At 39.1% G+C, this 16,027-nt stretch overlaps 1 protein-coding gene across 7 annotated transcripts in view; it reads right to left on the reverse strand.

The window, feature by feature from the left end:
* The window catches only part of ROBO2 (roundabout guidance receptor 2), a 571,268-nt gene extending 564,224 nt beyond the window's left edge, over nucleotides 1-7,044 (reverse strand). For 4 of the 7 annotated variants that reach the window (XM_058570694.1, XM_058570692.1, XM_058570693.1 and 1 more), the window contains exon 1: nucleotides 6,091-7,044. In XM_058570694.1, coding sequence (XP_058426677.1) covers nucleotides 6,091-6,151 — 61 coding nt within the window. In that variant the 5' untranslated portion in view covers nucleotides 6,152-7,044. The remainder of the gene's footprint in view (nucleotides 1-6,090) is intronic. The other 3 variants (XM_058570698.1, XM_058570695.1, XM_058570699.1) reach the window with 2 other exon arrangements.
* Between the last annotated feature and the right edge of the window lie 8,983 nt (nucleotides 7,045-16,027).

Below are 16,027 nucleotides of genomic sequence, written 5' to 3' on the forward strand. Positions count from 1 at the left end.
GAGTTCCCAAGCTCAGGGTTCCTCAGCTGTGAGGCTAACCCACCACGCGTGCATCACCTCCCTGGGCCCCAACACCTTGCCCCCAACGGACCTCAGGGGCAAGGCAAATTGACACAAACATGAAGTCATGCTGCTTGCTGTGGCATGACTAAAGACCAGCATCTCTGACCCAGGAGTCTCAGGTCTTTTCCCAGCATTCATAAAATTGTGGCAGTCTAACTTCTTAGCTTGCAAGTAGGGTAAGGCGTCAGTCCTTTCACAGTCGTTTATATGCACACACACACACACACACACACACATATACACACACTTCTAGGAGGTGATAAGTGCTGTGAAAAAAATAATTAAGATAGGAAAAGGGGGCAGCCCAATAGTGTTTTAAGGGGAGCAGTTTTAGATAGGGTGGCCCATAGATCTGAAGAAATTTTATTGGACAGGGACTTATTAAATCAATTGAAAGACTTACCCAGGCACAGATCTAGGGAAGCAAATTTCAGGTAGAAGAAAGAAGAAATGCAAAAGCCCTGAGTCAGGAACAGAACATCAAAAAGAAAATTCTAAATCTAGGTTCTAGGTAGGGAGTATGAGAAGAGGAGGTCAAGGAGGTAGCGAGGGACCTGCACTTGAATAGTCTTGTAAACCATTCATTGTAAGGAGTTCTGAGTAGAAGCCATTAGAAGGTTCTGAGCATGAGGTGTCATTATCGTATTTACATGCTTTGAAAAGGTCCCTCTGGCTACTGTGTTGATAACTAACTGGGATGGGGGTAATGTGCAGGGATAGAAGGAGCAGGAATGGAAGCAAGATGATCATTTATCAGGCCATTGACCAGGTTTTGACTAGGATGGTAGTGGTTGAGTCAGGAAGATACATTTGGTATCTAGCTATCTAAAACGCATCAAAACAGTAAGATAAATGAATGGATGCATAGAGGGATGGATAAGCACAAAGACACGTGGTAACCAAGCATAGTAAAATAATGGTAGAATCTAGGTGGGGATACCTGAGTGTTCACTGTACGGTTCTTTCAGCTGTACTACGTGTTTGAAAATGTTTATAATTAAATGTTGGGGAAAAATCACAAACACATATAAAATTATTGGTATCAGGATATATTTCAAAGGGTTTACTAACAAGTTGGATATGGGCTGTGAGAAAAAGTCAAGAATGATTCCCAGTTTTGGGTCATGAAAAACTCTGTGAATACTGATGCCATTTATTGAGCTGAAGATGACTGGAAAGAGGAGCAGATTCTCTCCTGGGCTTGAGTTTGATACATTCTTATTAGATGTCAATCAAAGATGCCAAGTAGTCAGCTGGATATGTCAAGCACTGTTCCAGGCCCTGGAGATACAACAGTATATAGAAGAGCCAAGTTGTATCCTTATGGAACTTATATGCCTCCACACAATGATTAGGTAAATTTAAGAAGTATCAGTATAAAGATAGATTTAAAACTCATGTGACTAGATGAAAGATCTTGAGGATTAGATGCAAATAGAGGAGAAAACACTATGGATTGAGGCCTAGATTACTCCAAAACTGTTCTGAATTAGAGTTAGGTATTTTGGGTGAGTATGCTGCACTTTAGATGCTACACTAGATCTCTATTATGGTATAACACACTGCTGAAGCATTGAAAGAGTTTATGGAAATTTCCCTTAAAAGACTTTATGTAATCATTCATTCACGCTTTATTCAATAATTAAAAAGAAAAGAATATCAATATCAATGTGTTGATTTAGGTTGATAGGTCTATACCTAGAGACACTATAAACAACATAATAATACTTTTCTTTAAAACTAAATCTATAGGGCCGGCCCTGTGGCTTAGCAGTTAAGTGCGCCTGCTCGGCTACTGACGGCCCGGGTTCGGATCCCGGGTGCACACTGACACACCGCTTCTCCGGCCATGCTGAGGCCGCGTCCCACACACAGCAACTAGAAGGATGTGCAACTACGACATACAACTATCTACTGGGGCTTTGGGGAAAAAAACAAGGAGGAGAATTGACAATAGATGTTAGCTCAGAGCCGGTCTTCCTCAGCAAAAAGAGGAGGATTAGCACGGATGTTAGCTCAGGGCTGATTTTCCTCACAAAAAAATAAATAAATAAAAAATAAAATAAAATAAAAAAAAAATAATAAAAAAAACCCTAAATCTATAAAATGGCACCCTATAAGTTTCCATTGTCTGCTTGAACTCAGATCTATAGGTTTCTATTTGCCTAAACTGCAAAAAGACAAGATCTATACAAAATAAGTTTGCATAAAGCTAAATAGTATTGTAAAAGAAAAATGATGATAAGAGTCAAGACCCCAGTTAAAAATATCCAAAGGTAAAACATTATTAACACAGCTCCTTTAAATGCAGATTTTCCAAATTGTTATTCAAGAAACACCCTCACCTATTTTCTTCACTCCCAAATGTTTTTTTAATTCCTTCCTCCAAATCCAAAAAAGGATGAGTAGAAGAAGGAAGAAATGAAGGAGAAAGAGGAAGAAGCAGACAAGTAGGAGGAGAAATGAATAAAGGGAAAATCTTTTTTTCTAATACTCTTCAAAAACCAAACTGCACATGGTAAGCAAATTGATCTCCTATAGGCTGCAGGAACTACTGAAGCAAACATTACTAGGCACACACATCCCACACACATAAGCTCCCTTCATTACTATATATGTGTCCAAATTTATACAGTGTGCTTACATAGCCACGTTTTTATTGTTAAAGATACTATTTTATACAGGCTGCTCAGGGATGAGATGAGCAGAATTGTTCTTTCTGTATAATCATGACTTTTTTTTTCCTTTAAGATATATTTTTTTGATGTTCTAAGAAATCTTTTTGGTTTATGGTCCACATGTTGCCTCGAATCAAAGGTTATTCAAACAAAGCCAATTCAAACGTGATATTACTGCATAGTTGCAAGAACAAATTTCAGGTTACTTATATGCAATTTAAGTTCTGAAATGGACTACATATGGCCACGATAATGAGCCCATTACCGAAAAAAGCACTTTAGCAAAGTGTATAAACCTATGTGAAATTATACATCTGCACTATGCACACATACGATCTTTATCTCCCCAAATATCATATGTGCCATTTTCATTTAAGAATAGATACAGATTAAAGATAAGAAAACTATTCTCATTTTAAAAACAGCTTTTCACAAGTATTGTAAAATTGCTGAATTGACACAATGTGTGGGATACGGATGTAATTAAAAGGTCTTGTGATGGTTCATATTAGTTCCCTGTAAATGATTGGAAAACCCTATTCTCATGTAAAAATAAAGAAAATCTGGAGAACAAAGGCTATTCTCAATACATATTCTCCCATATAATAGTAAAGAAAAATCTGCATTTGGTTAATTAACCTGTATCAAATGAAAAAATCTTTATTTATATCCCAAATAGAAAAGTTTACCTGTAGTTTTCCACTAACTTAATATTTATTCTCTATGGATTCCTACAGACACAAGATACTGAAAAATCGTAAATAATATTAGCACATATCTTCTATGAGGAAGCAAAACTCTGACATTTTTCATATACTCTAAAAATGCACATATAAATAACCCACCAAGAAAATTTCAATGCAAATCTATGTATCATTTGTCACTGAATAAAATTAATTTCTGTGTCTAGCACAAGGATAGTCAGTATATCTTTGAAATGGTACAAGCATCTCTAAATTTGAAATTCATGGGGAGAATAAGCACACATTTCTAAGAAGGATAATAAGTATACAGAAATCAGAGAAGCCCGGAAGAGTAAGAAAGCTTAGAGATCCTACAAACCAAACGCCTCATTATATATGTGAACAGTCAGTCCCACAGTGTTGAAATAGCCTAGAGGGCAGTGTTGTCTACATCCCAAATTTTCAACAATCCCCATGGAGAGGCTGTCATCATTCTGGAGTAATCCAAAGGCAATCCAATGTCAAACGTCTGATTTACATACTAATTCAGTAAGTAACCACAGTTTCCTTTGCTTTTGACCTAGCAGATGCTATAACAAAAACTAGTTTTACATACACAAAAACTTAATGTTACCTTTTCAACTCCTCAACCCTGGGCATTTTTCACTGCATTCCTACATTACTAAGAATTTTGCTGCATAATTGTGGTCTAGACACAAACTTCCCCCTTATCCTATAATATTACAACAGAACAAAGGTCCTAGGTGTGTCTCTGGGGCAGGAGGGGCGAGGATGGGGGAGAAGGAAGGAAGGAAGGGAGAGAGAGAAAGAAAGGAGGGAAGCAAGATAGGAGGCAGGGAAGGAAGGAGAGAAATGATGTCTCGCTACTGATGTTCCAGCAAGCTGGTTAATTGCATTTGTTTCATATATTTCCAAACACCCTGGTACATTAATTACATTCTGTAACACCAAGCTCTCCTGATTCCCTCTGTCACTTCCACTGAGCAATTTAATTGTATTCCTCCTAGCTACACACTGATTCAAAAAAAAAAAAACTTGGCAATAATTCTGTAGTCTAATATATAGTTTATACATGCATTTCTGGTATTGAAATATGTAAGTTCATGGTTTATGAGGATATATTATCCAAAAAGTTATATCAAAGTCTTCTTATTATGATAATCAGACACACTTGGGACAAATGTAAACCTTTTTGTTCTGGTAACATAAATGTATTGATAAGGTAAATGTATTGAAGAAGAAAATGCATGGTGAATAATTGGATATTATTATAGATATTGCCAAAGCATAATTCCCAATAATTAATTCCAAAACATCTACTACTTAGAAGGGGAAAAAAAAGAGAAGCAGTGTGGCCATATGAATGCCTTGCCTACTTTTGCTGGAGGGCAAAGGTACTCATGTAGTCCATGATTGAAAGCAGCCACTTGACAGTAGGTAAACTCATCTGTATCGCCTCATGTTTATAGAAAGGCTTCCTTTTTGAGTCCGATACGCTGGGTTCTGTGCAGCAGCAGCTGCCAGAACAAAGTTTGCTCCTACAGGCGGGCAAAAATAGGCAATGTCCCAAATATGAATTGGTCCACAACACAAATGCTGGAGGAAAGTTTATGTAGCAACAAGCTACTATGATGGCTCAAATATTTGAACCCATACTTCTCAGATTCTTTACAAGTCCAGCAATTAAAAATCTAAAATAATACAAACCATATTTTCATTAAAAAAACATGCTCTAGTCTTCTGTTGAGACCAATTCTTTCCATTGACGTAAAAATTCAAGTCCCTAGAAGGTTAATACCAAATGTTCTTTCGACTTTCTTCTTCTGAACCAACAAAAAAGCATGTTAATGATTACTTCCACTCATCATTCAAAAGAGCTACAAAAAGAGGATTTTGCAATCCTCCCACAAGAAACTGACATCCTGTGAAAATATCCCAGGAAGCCAAACCTGAACAAAAGACAGGAGAATCAGAGGCAGAATGCTGTCTGCAGAACAGACCGACTCAACCTAGAGGGAGACACCTACAGCACCTGTTCAGATCCCCATTGTGTCTGCCACTGGGGACTGAGCCGAGCCCCGCAGCCAGCCCAAAGCTGTTTCCCCTTCCCAGAGCCTCGCCCAGTCTTACTTTTGACAGTTTTCTTCCTATGATCTAAATTCTTCATTCTGATTTCATGCTATGAGAGCACTTATCAGGTGACACACGTTGATCCCAGAGATGCCCTATCTCAAATTCCAAACCCAATGAACCTTCACTGGAGTGTCTATTACTATTTCTCTTCACTTGAATTTCCAAGCCAAAGTTCAGATATAAGAACAAACACCAAATAAAAAGCAGGCACAAGAGTATCAGACTCATTCAAGAGATTTACTTCAGTATTTCTTTTTCTAACAAAACTGAGAGCCCATCATTGATTATCCAACTCCTCACTTAATTAAGTAAATTACAACAATAGGTGACTACCAATACGTCCCACTTGGAGCAGTTTAGAAACAAAAGACTTAAAACCTCTGCCCCCTAAATGCCCCCGTGCCTGGCCAAAAGGGACTAACAGACATAATGTCATTTTACTCATAGCCCACATTCCACTCGGAAAAAAATGTTTCTTGGGGTAAAAAAGTATAAAAGCATTTTTAACTTACCCTCAACCCGAACATATAAAAATCCACAGAGCAGTAGTTGTGTAAACATCAGCCGACTCATTTTGACATATTAAAAAGGATCCAGATTGTTTAAGAAACCAATCCCAGAGAGCAAAAGTACAAAAATAAGTATCAAAAAAGGAGGTAGGTCCAAAGTTTAGACTTTCCTAGATGCTAATTAAAGTCAAGAAGAGCAGATCAGAAGAGCAGATCAGAAGGGGTTAGACAGGTCTTGAATGGGGCACATTTAGATCCATCCAAATTAACAGAGGGCACTCCAAAGACTGCTGTATTTCCACACTCTGGCTTCCTAAATTCCCACAAATTCAGCCCAGCCGGAGGGATTATTCAAGTGTGTCTAACCCTCTCTCCTCAGGCTCCATTGCAATCCAAAGCCAAGTTCTTTCTTCAGAAGTCAGGAAGATGAAGGGGTCGAGAAAGAAGACCTAATTCCTAGAAAGTGTTCCACAAACTCGCCAGCGCGCTGCCGAAAAACCATTGGCCTGCCTACTGGTTGTCTTTCCCCCGGTCTCCTTCTCAGTAGCAGCTCCACGTCCAGAGTTTTTTTACTTAACTTCCATAATAAGGACGTGTCAAAGCAACACTTTGCAGGCGGACCGACTCGGAGGGCCTCTCCTTTGCAGCCTCGTTGCCTCCCTCCACCTCTCTGGTTTCCAAAAGAGAAGCAAAGGGAAATCAAGACGACTCGGGTGGAGAATCCGAACTCTTAGGTGGTGGGGCTGCAGGGAGGGAGGGAAGGAGGAAGGGAGGGAGGGGCAGGGCTGAGGCTGCGGCCACCCCCGCAGGGCCGCCTTAGAGCCTCTGTGAAGCCGGGCGGCTGCGGGCCGGAGCGGAGCGCGGCGAGGGGGCCCGGGAGCCGGGGAGGGGGAGAGAAAGGCAGCGCGCAGTCCGGGCGCCAGGCGCGGTCCAGCCCCCGCCCGGGTCCAGCCGCCAGTCCCCTCGGTCCAGCCGCCGCTGCTCCCGCGGCCCGGCAGCAGAGCGTCCGCCGCCTCCTGCAGCTGCTGCGGGTGGAAGGACTTGGAGGAGGGAAGGCAAGGAGGCGGGAGGCGAGGGGAGGAATGAAAGCTGCTTGGAGTCTGCCCCGGGGAGGGGGGCGGGGGTAATGAGGGGGTGCACTGAGCCCTCCACCTCCACACTTCGCCACCCGTCCGTGCAGGGGGCGCCAGCCGGCTGGGCAGTGGGGTTCGGGGGCGGCTGGACGGCAGAGAGTCCTAGGGGGCCAGAAATTAAATTCGGAGCCGAGGGCACCAGTCAACTCCTTCCCCTTCTCTGCGCCTCCTCGTCCCCCCTCCTTCCCGCCTCGGGAGGGGATAGGTGGGCTCTAGCCTCCTGCTCCTCGCCGCGTCCCGTTTAATGGGCAGGTAATTTTCTCGGTGAGTGATTTCATGGAAGCCTTTCCTAATTATTCATCCCTCCGTCTGCCGGAGATGCACGCTCTTTCTGGAAAAAGATCATCCTCCAGGACCCGGGGCGCAGCCTCATTACCCGTTAAAATCACACAAACACTCACTCTTCACCTTTTAGCAAAATAAAAAGCTGAGCAGGAGGGAGAAAAGGAAAGGAAACAAAATATAACCACCTTTTGGAGCGGAAAGGGGGGTTGTGTGTGTGGGGGGGTGCTTCCTATGTTGTTAAAAAGGCACAAGAAAAAAAGAGGGGGGTGTACAGAAATCTGTAGCCTCTACCAGCTCGTTTTAGCCAAGATCTATGGCCCCCTGAGGAATCCCGGGGAGAGGAGGAGGGGAAGGGGTGGCATCCCGTCTTCTGCTACTCAGTTGCCTTATGACCCCTCAAAGATGAGTTTGACGCGGGATTGGATTGTGGGGTGCAAGGAGTTCAGCAGAAGACGCTTAGGATGGGGAGCGGGGATCAGAGACCTTGGCGGGGGGAGATACCCGAAGCCCTTGCCCTCCAGAGATTAGCTCCTCAGAAAGGAAATTCGGATAACACAGGTTCAGGGAAAGCCAAAAACCTAACTGAGCTAATAGAAGCTCAAAAAGAGCCAGATTCCAGCCCCAAGACGACAAAACCCTGAAAATTAAGGCAAAACCCACCAAGTGAATGCCATTCAGGACGGGGATGATTAAGGAAGGCCACGTTAGATCAAAGGGATGCCAGAGTCTGCGGTGCCGCCGGTGTGGCCGGGCCCACGTGTGATCACAGGCTCGCTGGTAGCTGTTTGATGCTAGTTCGGGTGATTAGAAGGCGGGTTATAGGAACTCACGCTCGTCCCCGAGCCGAGCTAAATGCTGGATGGTGAGACTTTAGTTCCCCCTACTGGAAAATATTAGGAAAGATTCTCTCCGTTTGAGGAAGAGCCTTTTGTTTGGTAGATACATTTTGGTGTTGCCACTTAATTTGGCTCTCCCTTACCTATCATGGACATGATATCGTGCGTCTCCAAAAAATGGTCCGTGACACTCAAGCAATTAGGAGAGTTCCTGTAGCGCCTCAGTATGCTTGAAAATTATGGTAATGAAATAGTCTTGCAAAAGAATAAAACAAGCCACTCTTCTTGTGAAGCATTAAGAGTAATTTCAGCACACTTCTGATCTACGTTCTTTAGTTGTTAAAAAACAAAAGTGCATTAGTGTGCTGAAGTTAAATCACTTGAATTCTCTTAGTAATGATTCTGAATGTATCATTGTTATACCATTCTATGAAAAAAAGGCTAAACAAAATTCAAATGCATTTTTTTTTCCTAAGGGCTAAGTCTAAACTAGATAATACTGTGACCTTGGAAAACCCCCGAATTCATTGGAATAACATCTCTCTCCTCTATCTGTAATACTGGAAAATAATTGAAAATTCTTTAAAACTTTCATTTGAAATGTTGGGACTAGGTTTAAAGTCAGGGATTACAAAGTCTACCTCATTCTTCTAAATAATGTACCACCCCCACCCCAATCTCTAGTTCAGTCAAATTTCCTTATGTGAGTGCAATAAAAAATATTCTGAAAATACAGTCTCCCTAATAAAATAATGCAGAAATTAACAAATCATATAGACTTAAATCCCATTAATTTTAAGATAGATCTCAGAAAGGAAGATATTGGAACATTTCACCCAGAAGAGTTTTCTCATGGCTATTCATCTATGGGGCAAAAGATAGATTTGATTTTATACTTGTTAGACTCACCATCTATAGATGTCTTTCCTTAAGTGATCTATGAAATGGCTCAGAGGTGGAAAGGGTGTGTGTGAGAAGTAGGGATTGGTTGGAAGAGAAAGACCTAACAATTGCTGTTGTCCTCTAGAGTGGAAAAACATTGCCTCCTATCTCACAGAAAGTTGTCCTTGGGAGAGTATGACACATGACCTCATACAGAGGAAAGAAACATCTCTTTGATTATGCTTACTTGACATTTTGGGCCAAGCATCACCATTTTGCATTCATAATTATTTTACCTACTAAAAGTGACAAAGCACACCAGTGATTTCAGTCTGCCGTCATCTCTTTGCCATACATTATCTACATTATGTAATAATGTCTATAACAAAGGAATTTGGGGGTCCATGTTTTCTGCTTTTCTTGATGATAAGTTCATAAATGATGTTTTAAAATAATAGTTTGTCAGTATCTCATTTGATATAAATGTGACGAAGAAAAACTGATGATTTTGTAAGAATCTCATACCAAGTGATGGTTTAAAATTAGGACCAAAACTCTCACACTAAGTCAGCAACAGTAAAGCTAACGGAAAGAGTCGACAGACAGAAATGTAATATGAACAATATTCAGGTCAAGGGGAACAAAGACACCACCTTCTGGGAGATTTGATAAGATCTGTAGTAGAGAAACATTTATCTTTCAATTAAGTTGAACACACTTTTAGTGCGCATTGTCTATGGAAGAAATGGAATTCACACTCTTTTTCTTAAAGGAAAATCTTTAAAACTTGAACGTTCTAGTAAAAGTTGGAAATTCAATTTTAGCAGTTTTAGCTAAAAAACAATTTTTGTTTTAGGTTTTCACAAAGACAAAAAGCCAGAAACGGCTTTACAATGAAGGCCCCACCACCACCAAATCAGAAGGTTTAGGATACGGAAAATGGGCATTTGGCTTCAATATCTTTCCAAATATGAATTGTTTTTTCTTTTCCAAATGAGCAGATGAATAGAGAAATGTACATGGAGATTTAGGCTCCTTTTATGGAATGGTATTATTATGTACTCAAAATGTGCCTGCCAGATAAATATATATTTTAATACATCTAAAGACGACTGTGTGTAAGAGACTATAATTAACCCTAATTTGGGTAAGGTGATCCAATGGCCTTCTTTGTGATCGCACTTCTGAGCTGGCATTTCTGGAGAACCATTAAATACTCATCTGAAGGCAATCTGCACAAATAGGACATAAAATATTAAATATTTCTTTTCCATACCAGATTCCACAAGGATGTGGTACAAACTGAAAAACTTCCGTTTTTTTTACTCCTTCCAACATGCTCTCATTATAATTGCAAAGTGGTATATATAGACAAATCAAAGGTTTGATCCAGGATAGTAATTTTAATATCCACTACCATGTGTTGAGCACCTGCTATGTGTCAGGGATTGTTCTAGTTTTTACAAATTCATTATATCGTTTAATTCCTCTAACAGCCTTACGTGGTTGATATTATTCCCATTGTACAGATGAGAAAACTGAAGGTTAGTACTCTAACCAAAGTTAATAAAAGGTGCAATCTTCCTTTGAATCCAGATCTGACTATAAAAATCTATGCTCCTAAGTGTTAGGCTATGCTTCCTAGGAATTTTTTTTTTTTTTTGGTGAGGAAGTTTAGACCTGAGTTAACATTTGTTGCCAATCCTTCTCTTTTTGCTGAGGAATGTTGGCCCAGAGCTAATATCTGTGTCCATCTTCCTCTATTTTATGTGGGACGCCTGCCACAGCATCGCTTGCTAAGCGATGCATAGCTCCGCCCTGGGGATCCATTCTGCAAATGCCAGGCAGCTGAAGCTGGGTGCGAGAACTTACTCACTACTCCACCCAGCCCCAGGAGTATTTTAAGACTTCTTCCACATTGTAGAAATACTGTAACACTTTAATAAATTGCTTTGATTGATCAACTTAAGAGACCCCTGGAACCCCAAAACATACAGAAATATGTGATCAGTTTTTGTTTTCAAAATTGAAGAATCTTTTCAATTGAAGATTCAAAAGATCACCATTTGTTATCTGTTCAGTTTGAATTTTTCTGTATAAGATTGTCTTACCATACCATACAGAAACACCACATTTACATGAAATGTATGGGTTATTACCTACAGAAGGACATGGGACAATTAAAATAAGCAAAGCATTAAAAGTCCAGATCAGAGAAGGATGACTCATTTGCTCCCAGTTTATTTTTTTTATTACACTCCTCCTTGTTCCAAAAATGATTGAGGCAGCCAAGATAAAATTTACATTGTTCTTCTGAAATATAGTCTAAGTATCTGATTACAATCAATTCCTTTTCAATTATTTACTAATACTTCTCTATATGTAAGGTCTGCCTATCTATGTATCTATCTATGATTAGTACTTTTGGTATATTACATGGAACTATTAAAATATTCCATTTTTAGAGATCTGAGTTTTAAGTTGACTGGAATGTAGCAATATTTCACAAAATAATGTGTTTTCTGCCAAATACCATCAATTGAGGTCAAGAAGGACTTTTCTTTCTATAGAATTAAAATCAATTGGGAAAATCATTTTCTATCTTGATTGAAAAGTTCAGTGATACTTTCAAACTTAACATAGTTTTTGAAAAAATAAAATATTACGGTAAGTAATAAATAATATCAAGGCATAGTTTCCTTAAGTGCGTATACCTTAAAATTTGGAATTTTTTAAAACACGTAAAGGTATCTCAGAGTTCACTGATGAGATTTTATCTTCATAATGTCAGTACTCTTCATTCTGAGGTTGTCCATTCCCTACCCCTACCCCCAACCATCTTAGTATGTGTGAAACCTCAGCCTCTGCCAAGAGTTAAGTAGATCCTTGGTAGCAAAGATGACCTCTCATCTAGATTAGGGAAGTGTTTTCAAAAATAAGCAAGTTGTCAACCTCACAAAAGTACAAATTATCTACAAGTGCAACTCCATCTATGTGGTCTCTAACCATGACAGGCTAGGCTTCGTATGCGTGCAGGGTCTTTTTCTGCTCGATATTTTATCATGTCTATTTAAAGCTCTCTGAGTTCCTATTTTAGTATACAGTCTAATTTCAATGATGTTAAATAATACACTTTTTGCTACTTTTATGCTACAATATCATGAACCCAAGAAAATCTCTTTGATTCTTTGCCAAACTATCCCAAGTCCATCTGCTCCAGTCTGGGCCTTGTATAACTGAATTTTAGCAAGGCATAGCTGTAATCCTAATAGGAAGATTTTTGAAAAATCCAAAACAGAATTTTTGTTGTTCTTAAAAAGAAAGGATTGTCAAAGATTCAGGAAAAGTCTCATCATATTTATAGGTCCCAGATTTTTACAGTTATCTGCTCACTGAGTTGTCTTTTAGACATATTTAATAATGGATTCTTCAAATTAGAAAGAACTTATTTTCCCTTATGATAATCATGGAATTAATCCAAGGGCACATGTAATCCAGATGAGCTGCCTATGGTTCTATCATACAGAAGAACTAATCTGTTTGGGAGCAGATTCTGGTTTTCTTCCAATTTCCAAATTATCTTATTTCTGCCTGAAAAAATAACTTCTGACTGCCTGTTGGAGTACTTGAAGTCCTTTTTACAATGAATATTGGGTTTTCGGATACCAGCAAGCAGTCTAGGTAATATAATTTTGCTTAAAAAAACGAGAGATGTAAATACACATCCTCTTCCTTAAGTGATAAAATGAAATATATGAAGAAATTATCATAGTGCAAGTTTATAGATAAATCTGCAAAGGAAGGAATAATATGGCATATAAAATGCTTCATATCAAAATATTTCAATTTGGATGAAAAGTCTCTCTCTCTTAAGCAGTCTCTACTGATTAATCTTTTGCTTAGCAAAAAGGAGTATAGGAATAAGTGGTTTTTGTTCTCTAAGCAATTTTAACTTTTCTGTTATATACTAAAATACTAATGTAAAGGGACCAAGAGAACAAATAGTTAAGATTGAAAAATGCTAGTGCAGTTTTTGAAAATTTGATACAAATTGTACAGTCCTCCTATCACATTGGCTTGTTTTTATTTTTAATATGCTTTCTTTATTTTCAATGACTAGTTCCTTATATTTAGTAGAAATATGAAATTTAAATGTGTACATTGTATCCAGTGTAAGATATGTTGAGCACCTAAATTAATTTATGGGGGCCGGCCCTGTGGCTTAGCGGTTAAGTGCACGTGCTCCGCTACTGGTGGCCCAGGTTCGGATCCGGGGCATGCACCGATGCACCGCTTGTTGGGCCATGCTGAGGCGGCGTCCCACGTACAGCAACTAGAAAGGATCTGTGACTGTAACATACAACTATCTACTGGGGCTTTGGGGAAAACAAGAAGGAGGAGGATTGGCAACAGATGTTAGCTCAGGGCTGACCTTCCTCACAAAAAAATAAAAAAATAAAAAAATAAAAAAGTAAATTAATTTATGGGTTTGGCAATGAGAGAAAAGTTTCACCAAATCTCTATTTTTTAAATTCTCATTTTCCTAAGACTACTCATCTATGGTCTTTTCCTTCAACAATCTGGCAAACATGAGTGTTTGGGTACTGATTGGTATAGACAGGGTCAATGAAAATTATGTAGCATGATGAGCATTGAGGGATTTCTCTTTTTAGCTTGTCTCTACAACTGGCTGGAGTCCAGGTTATTACTTACCTATATTTTGTCTCTCCCTTCTCCACCTCCCACCCAACACACACATTAAAAAGAAATTATATCACCAAGCTGGGGAAACATCTATAGGGATTCTGGTAGTCTATTTTCCAGTCTTCATTCAGAATCATGTTTAAATTACCAAAAAGAGATGAAAACTTATTTTAAAGACTTCCAGGGATTTTACAGTATTCTTAAGTAAACCATTCACTTGTCATCAGGAAAATTTTAGTCTTCTCTAATCTAATTGTGAAGGAGCATTTCTACTCCAGTGTCTCTACGGGGACAAGGGATAATGAATGCATGCCTAAATGGGGAAACTATCAAACATGCTAAGAATTAGAGCTTTGGATAAGTAGATCTGGATTCTAATCTTGGTTCTACCACCTACAGTGTAATCTTAACAATTGCCTCAACTATAAAACAAAGATAATAATAGGCCTACTCAGAAGGGCGTTTGGATGATGCATTCAAAGGATGTGGCATAGTGTACATTTTAATTGTACATTCTTATTGGTTTCCAATACTTAGAGTCATAGGAATGTACTAATGAATCTCCATCATGGTAGCAGAGACAAGGTTGTATGTTAACCTAGAATCATTTCTTTTCGTTTTTCCACAAAGAAGTTGGCCAAATTTCCCAGCCTCCCTTGCAGTTAGGTTAGATCATGTGACTGAGTTATGGCCAGTGAAATGCAGTCTTTTCTAGGTCTAGCCTCTAAGATACCTCCCACACCATCCTCAGTGCTCTGACTGTTCTGTCATCATTGGATGGCCAAATCCTGTAGAAAACACTGGGCCATCAGATGGAATAAATGAGTCTCAGTATGAGTGCATAGAGCAGACAATCTCACTTTCTCCCAAATACTTTAGACTATGAGTCGAACAATAAATAACTTGTAATATGTTAAATTATTGAAGTTTTAGTATTTTTTGGTTTAGCACTTAGCCTATCCTGCAAATCTAATCAGCTACTTTGAATATTGCCTAAAGTTTAAATGGAAATATTGTAATATATTTCTTCACAGGACTGTAAATCATGATTAATATTGTAACAATTTAATTATAAGAATACCTAATTTTTTAAAAACAATTACTATGAGGCTAGCACTACAATAAATAAAATAATTTGTGTTGTCTTATTTAATTATCACAAAGCATATGAGAGTGGTATTTTTTTTGTGTGTGAGGAAGATTAGCCCTGAGCTAACATTTGTTGCCAATCCTCCTCTTTTTGCTGAGGAAGATTGGCCCTGGGCTAACATCCGTTCCCATCTTCCTCTACTTTATATGGGACTCCACCACAGCATGGCTTGATAAGCGGTGCGTAGGTCCACGCCTGGGATCCGAACCTGCGAACCCTGGGCCACCAAAGCAGAGTGTGGGAACTTAACTACTACACCATTGGGCTGGCCCCAAAGGTGGTGTTATTTTAGCCCTGTAATTCAGAGTAGTTAAGGAAAATTCAAAATGAAGAAATGTGGAAAGTGTCATGATTTGAAGCTGAGACTTATATGCAGTGTCAACAAACCCTATGGCATCACACAGGATAGGCCTAGGTTATTCAACAGTAGTGTTTCCTAACTTTTTTTCAACGCCACTCCCCTAAGGAGCATTTTTAGACATTTAGACATTTTTTTCCTAATCACCTCCCCACGGAATTTTAATACCACAGATATACTGTATATATGTTTATGTACTGTATGTGTATATGTACTTTATATATGAAAAGAATAAATTTTTTTTTAGCCCCCAAGAACCATTTTTGCATCATTCCCATTGAGAATGCATATTCTCTGAATACAAACAATTCCCATATCTCAAGCAACAAGGATTATTTCTTGTTATATTGTGAGTCTGCTGGGGACTCTGCTATACATTATCCTCATTTCAGGACCTAGGTTGCTGGGCCATTCATTTTCTGAGCAAATGGAAAGGCAGAATATGGCTGTTAAATCCTCTTGCTGGAAATAAATTACACCATTTCTTATATTTTGTTGCCAAAGCAAGACACAAGATCCACTCCATTTTTAAATGGCAGAAAGCTGGAAATATTTGTTGACCAGCTCTGTTTACTATCCCACACATCCACCT

The sequence above is a fragment of the Diceros bicornis genome, chromosome 27 (assembly GCF_020826845.1).
Source record: "Diceros bicornis minor isolate mBicDic1 chromosome 27, mDicBic1.mat.cur, whole genome shotgun sequence".
In the NCBI taxonomy this organism is placed as follows: domain Eukaryota; kingdom Metazoa; phylum Chordata; class Mammalia; order Perissodactyla; family Rhinocerotidae; genus Diceros; species Diceros bicornis.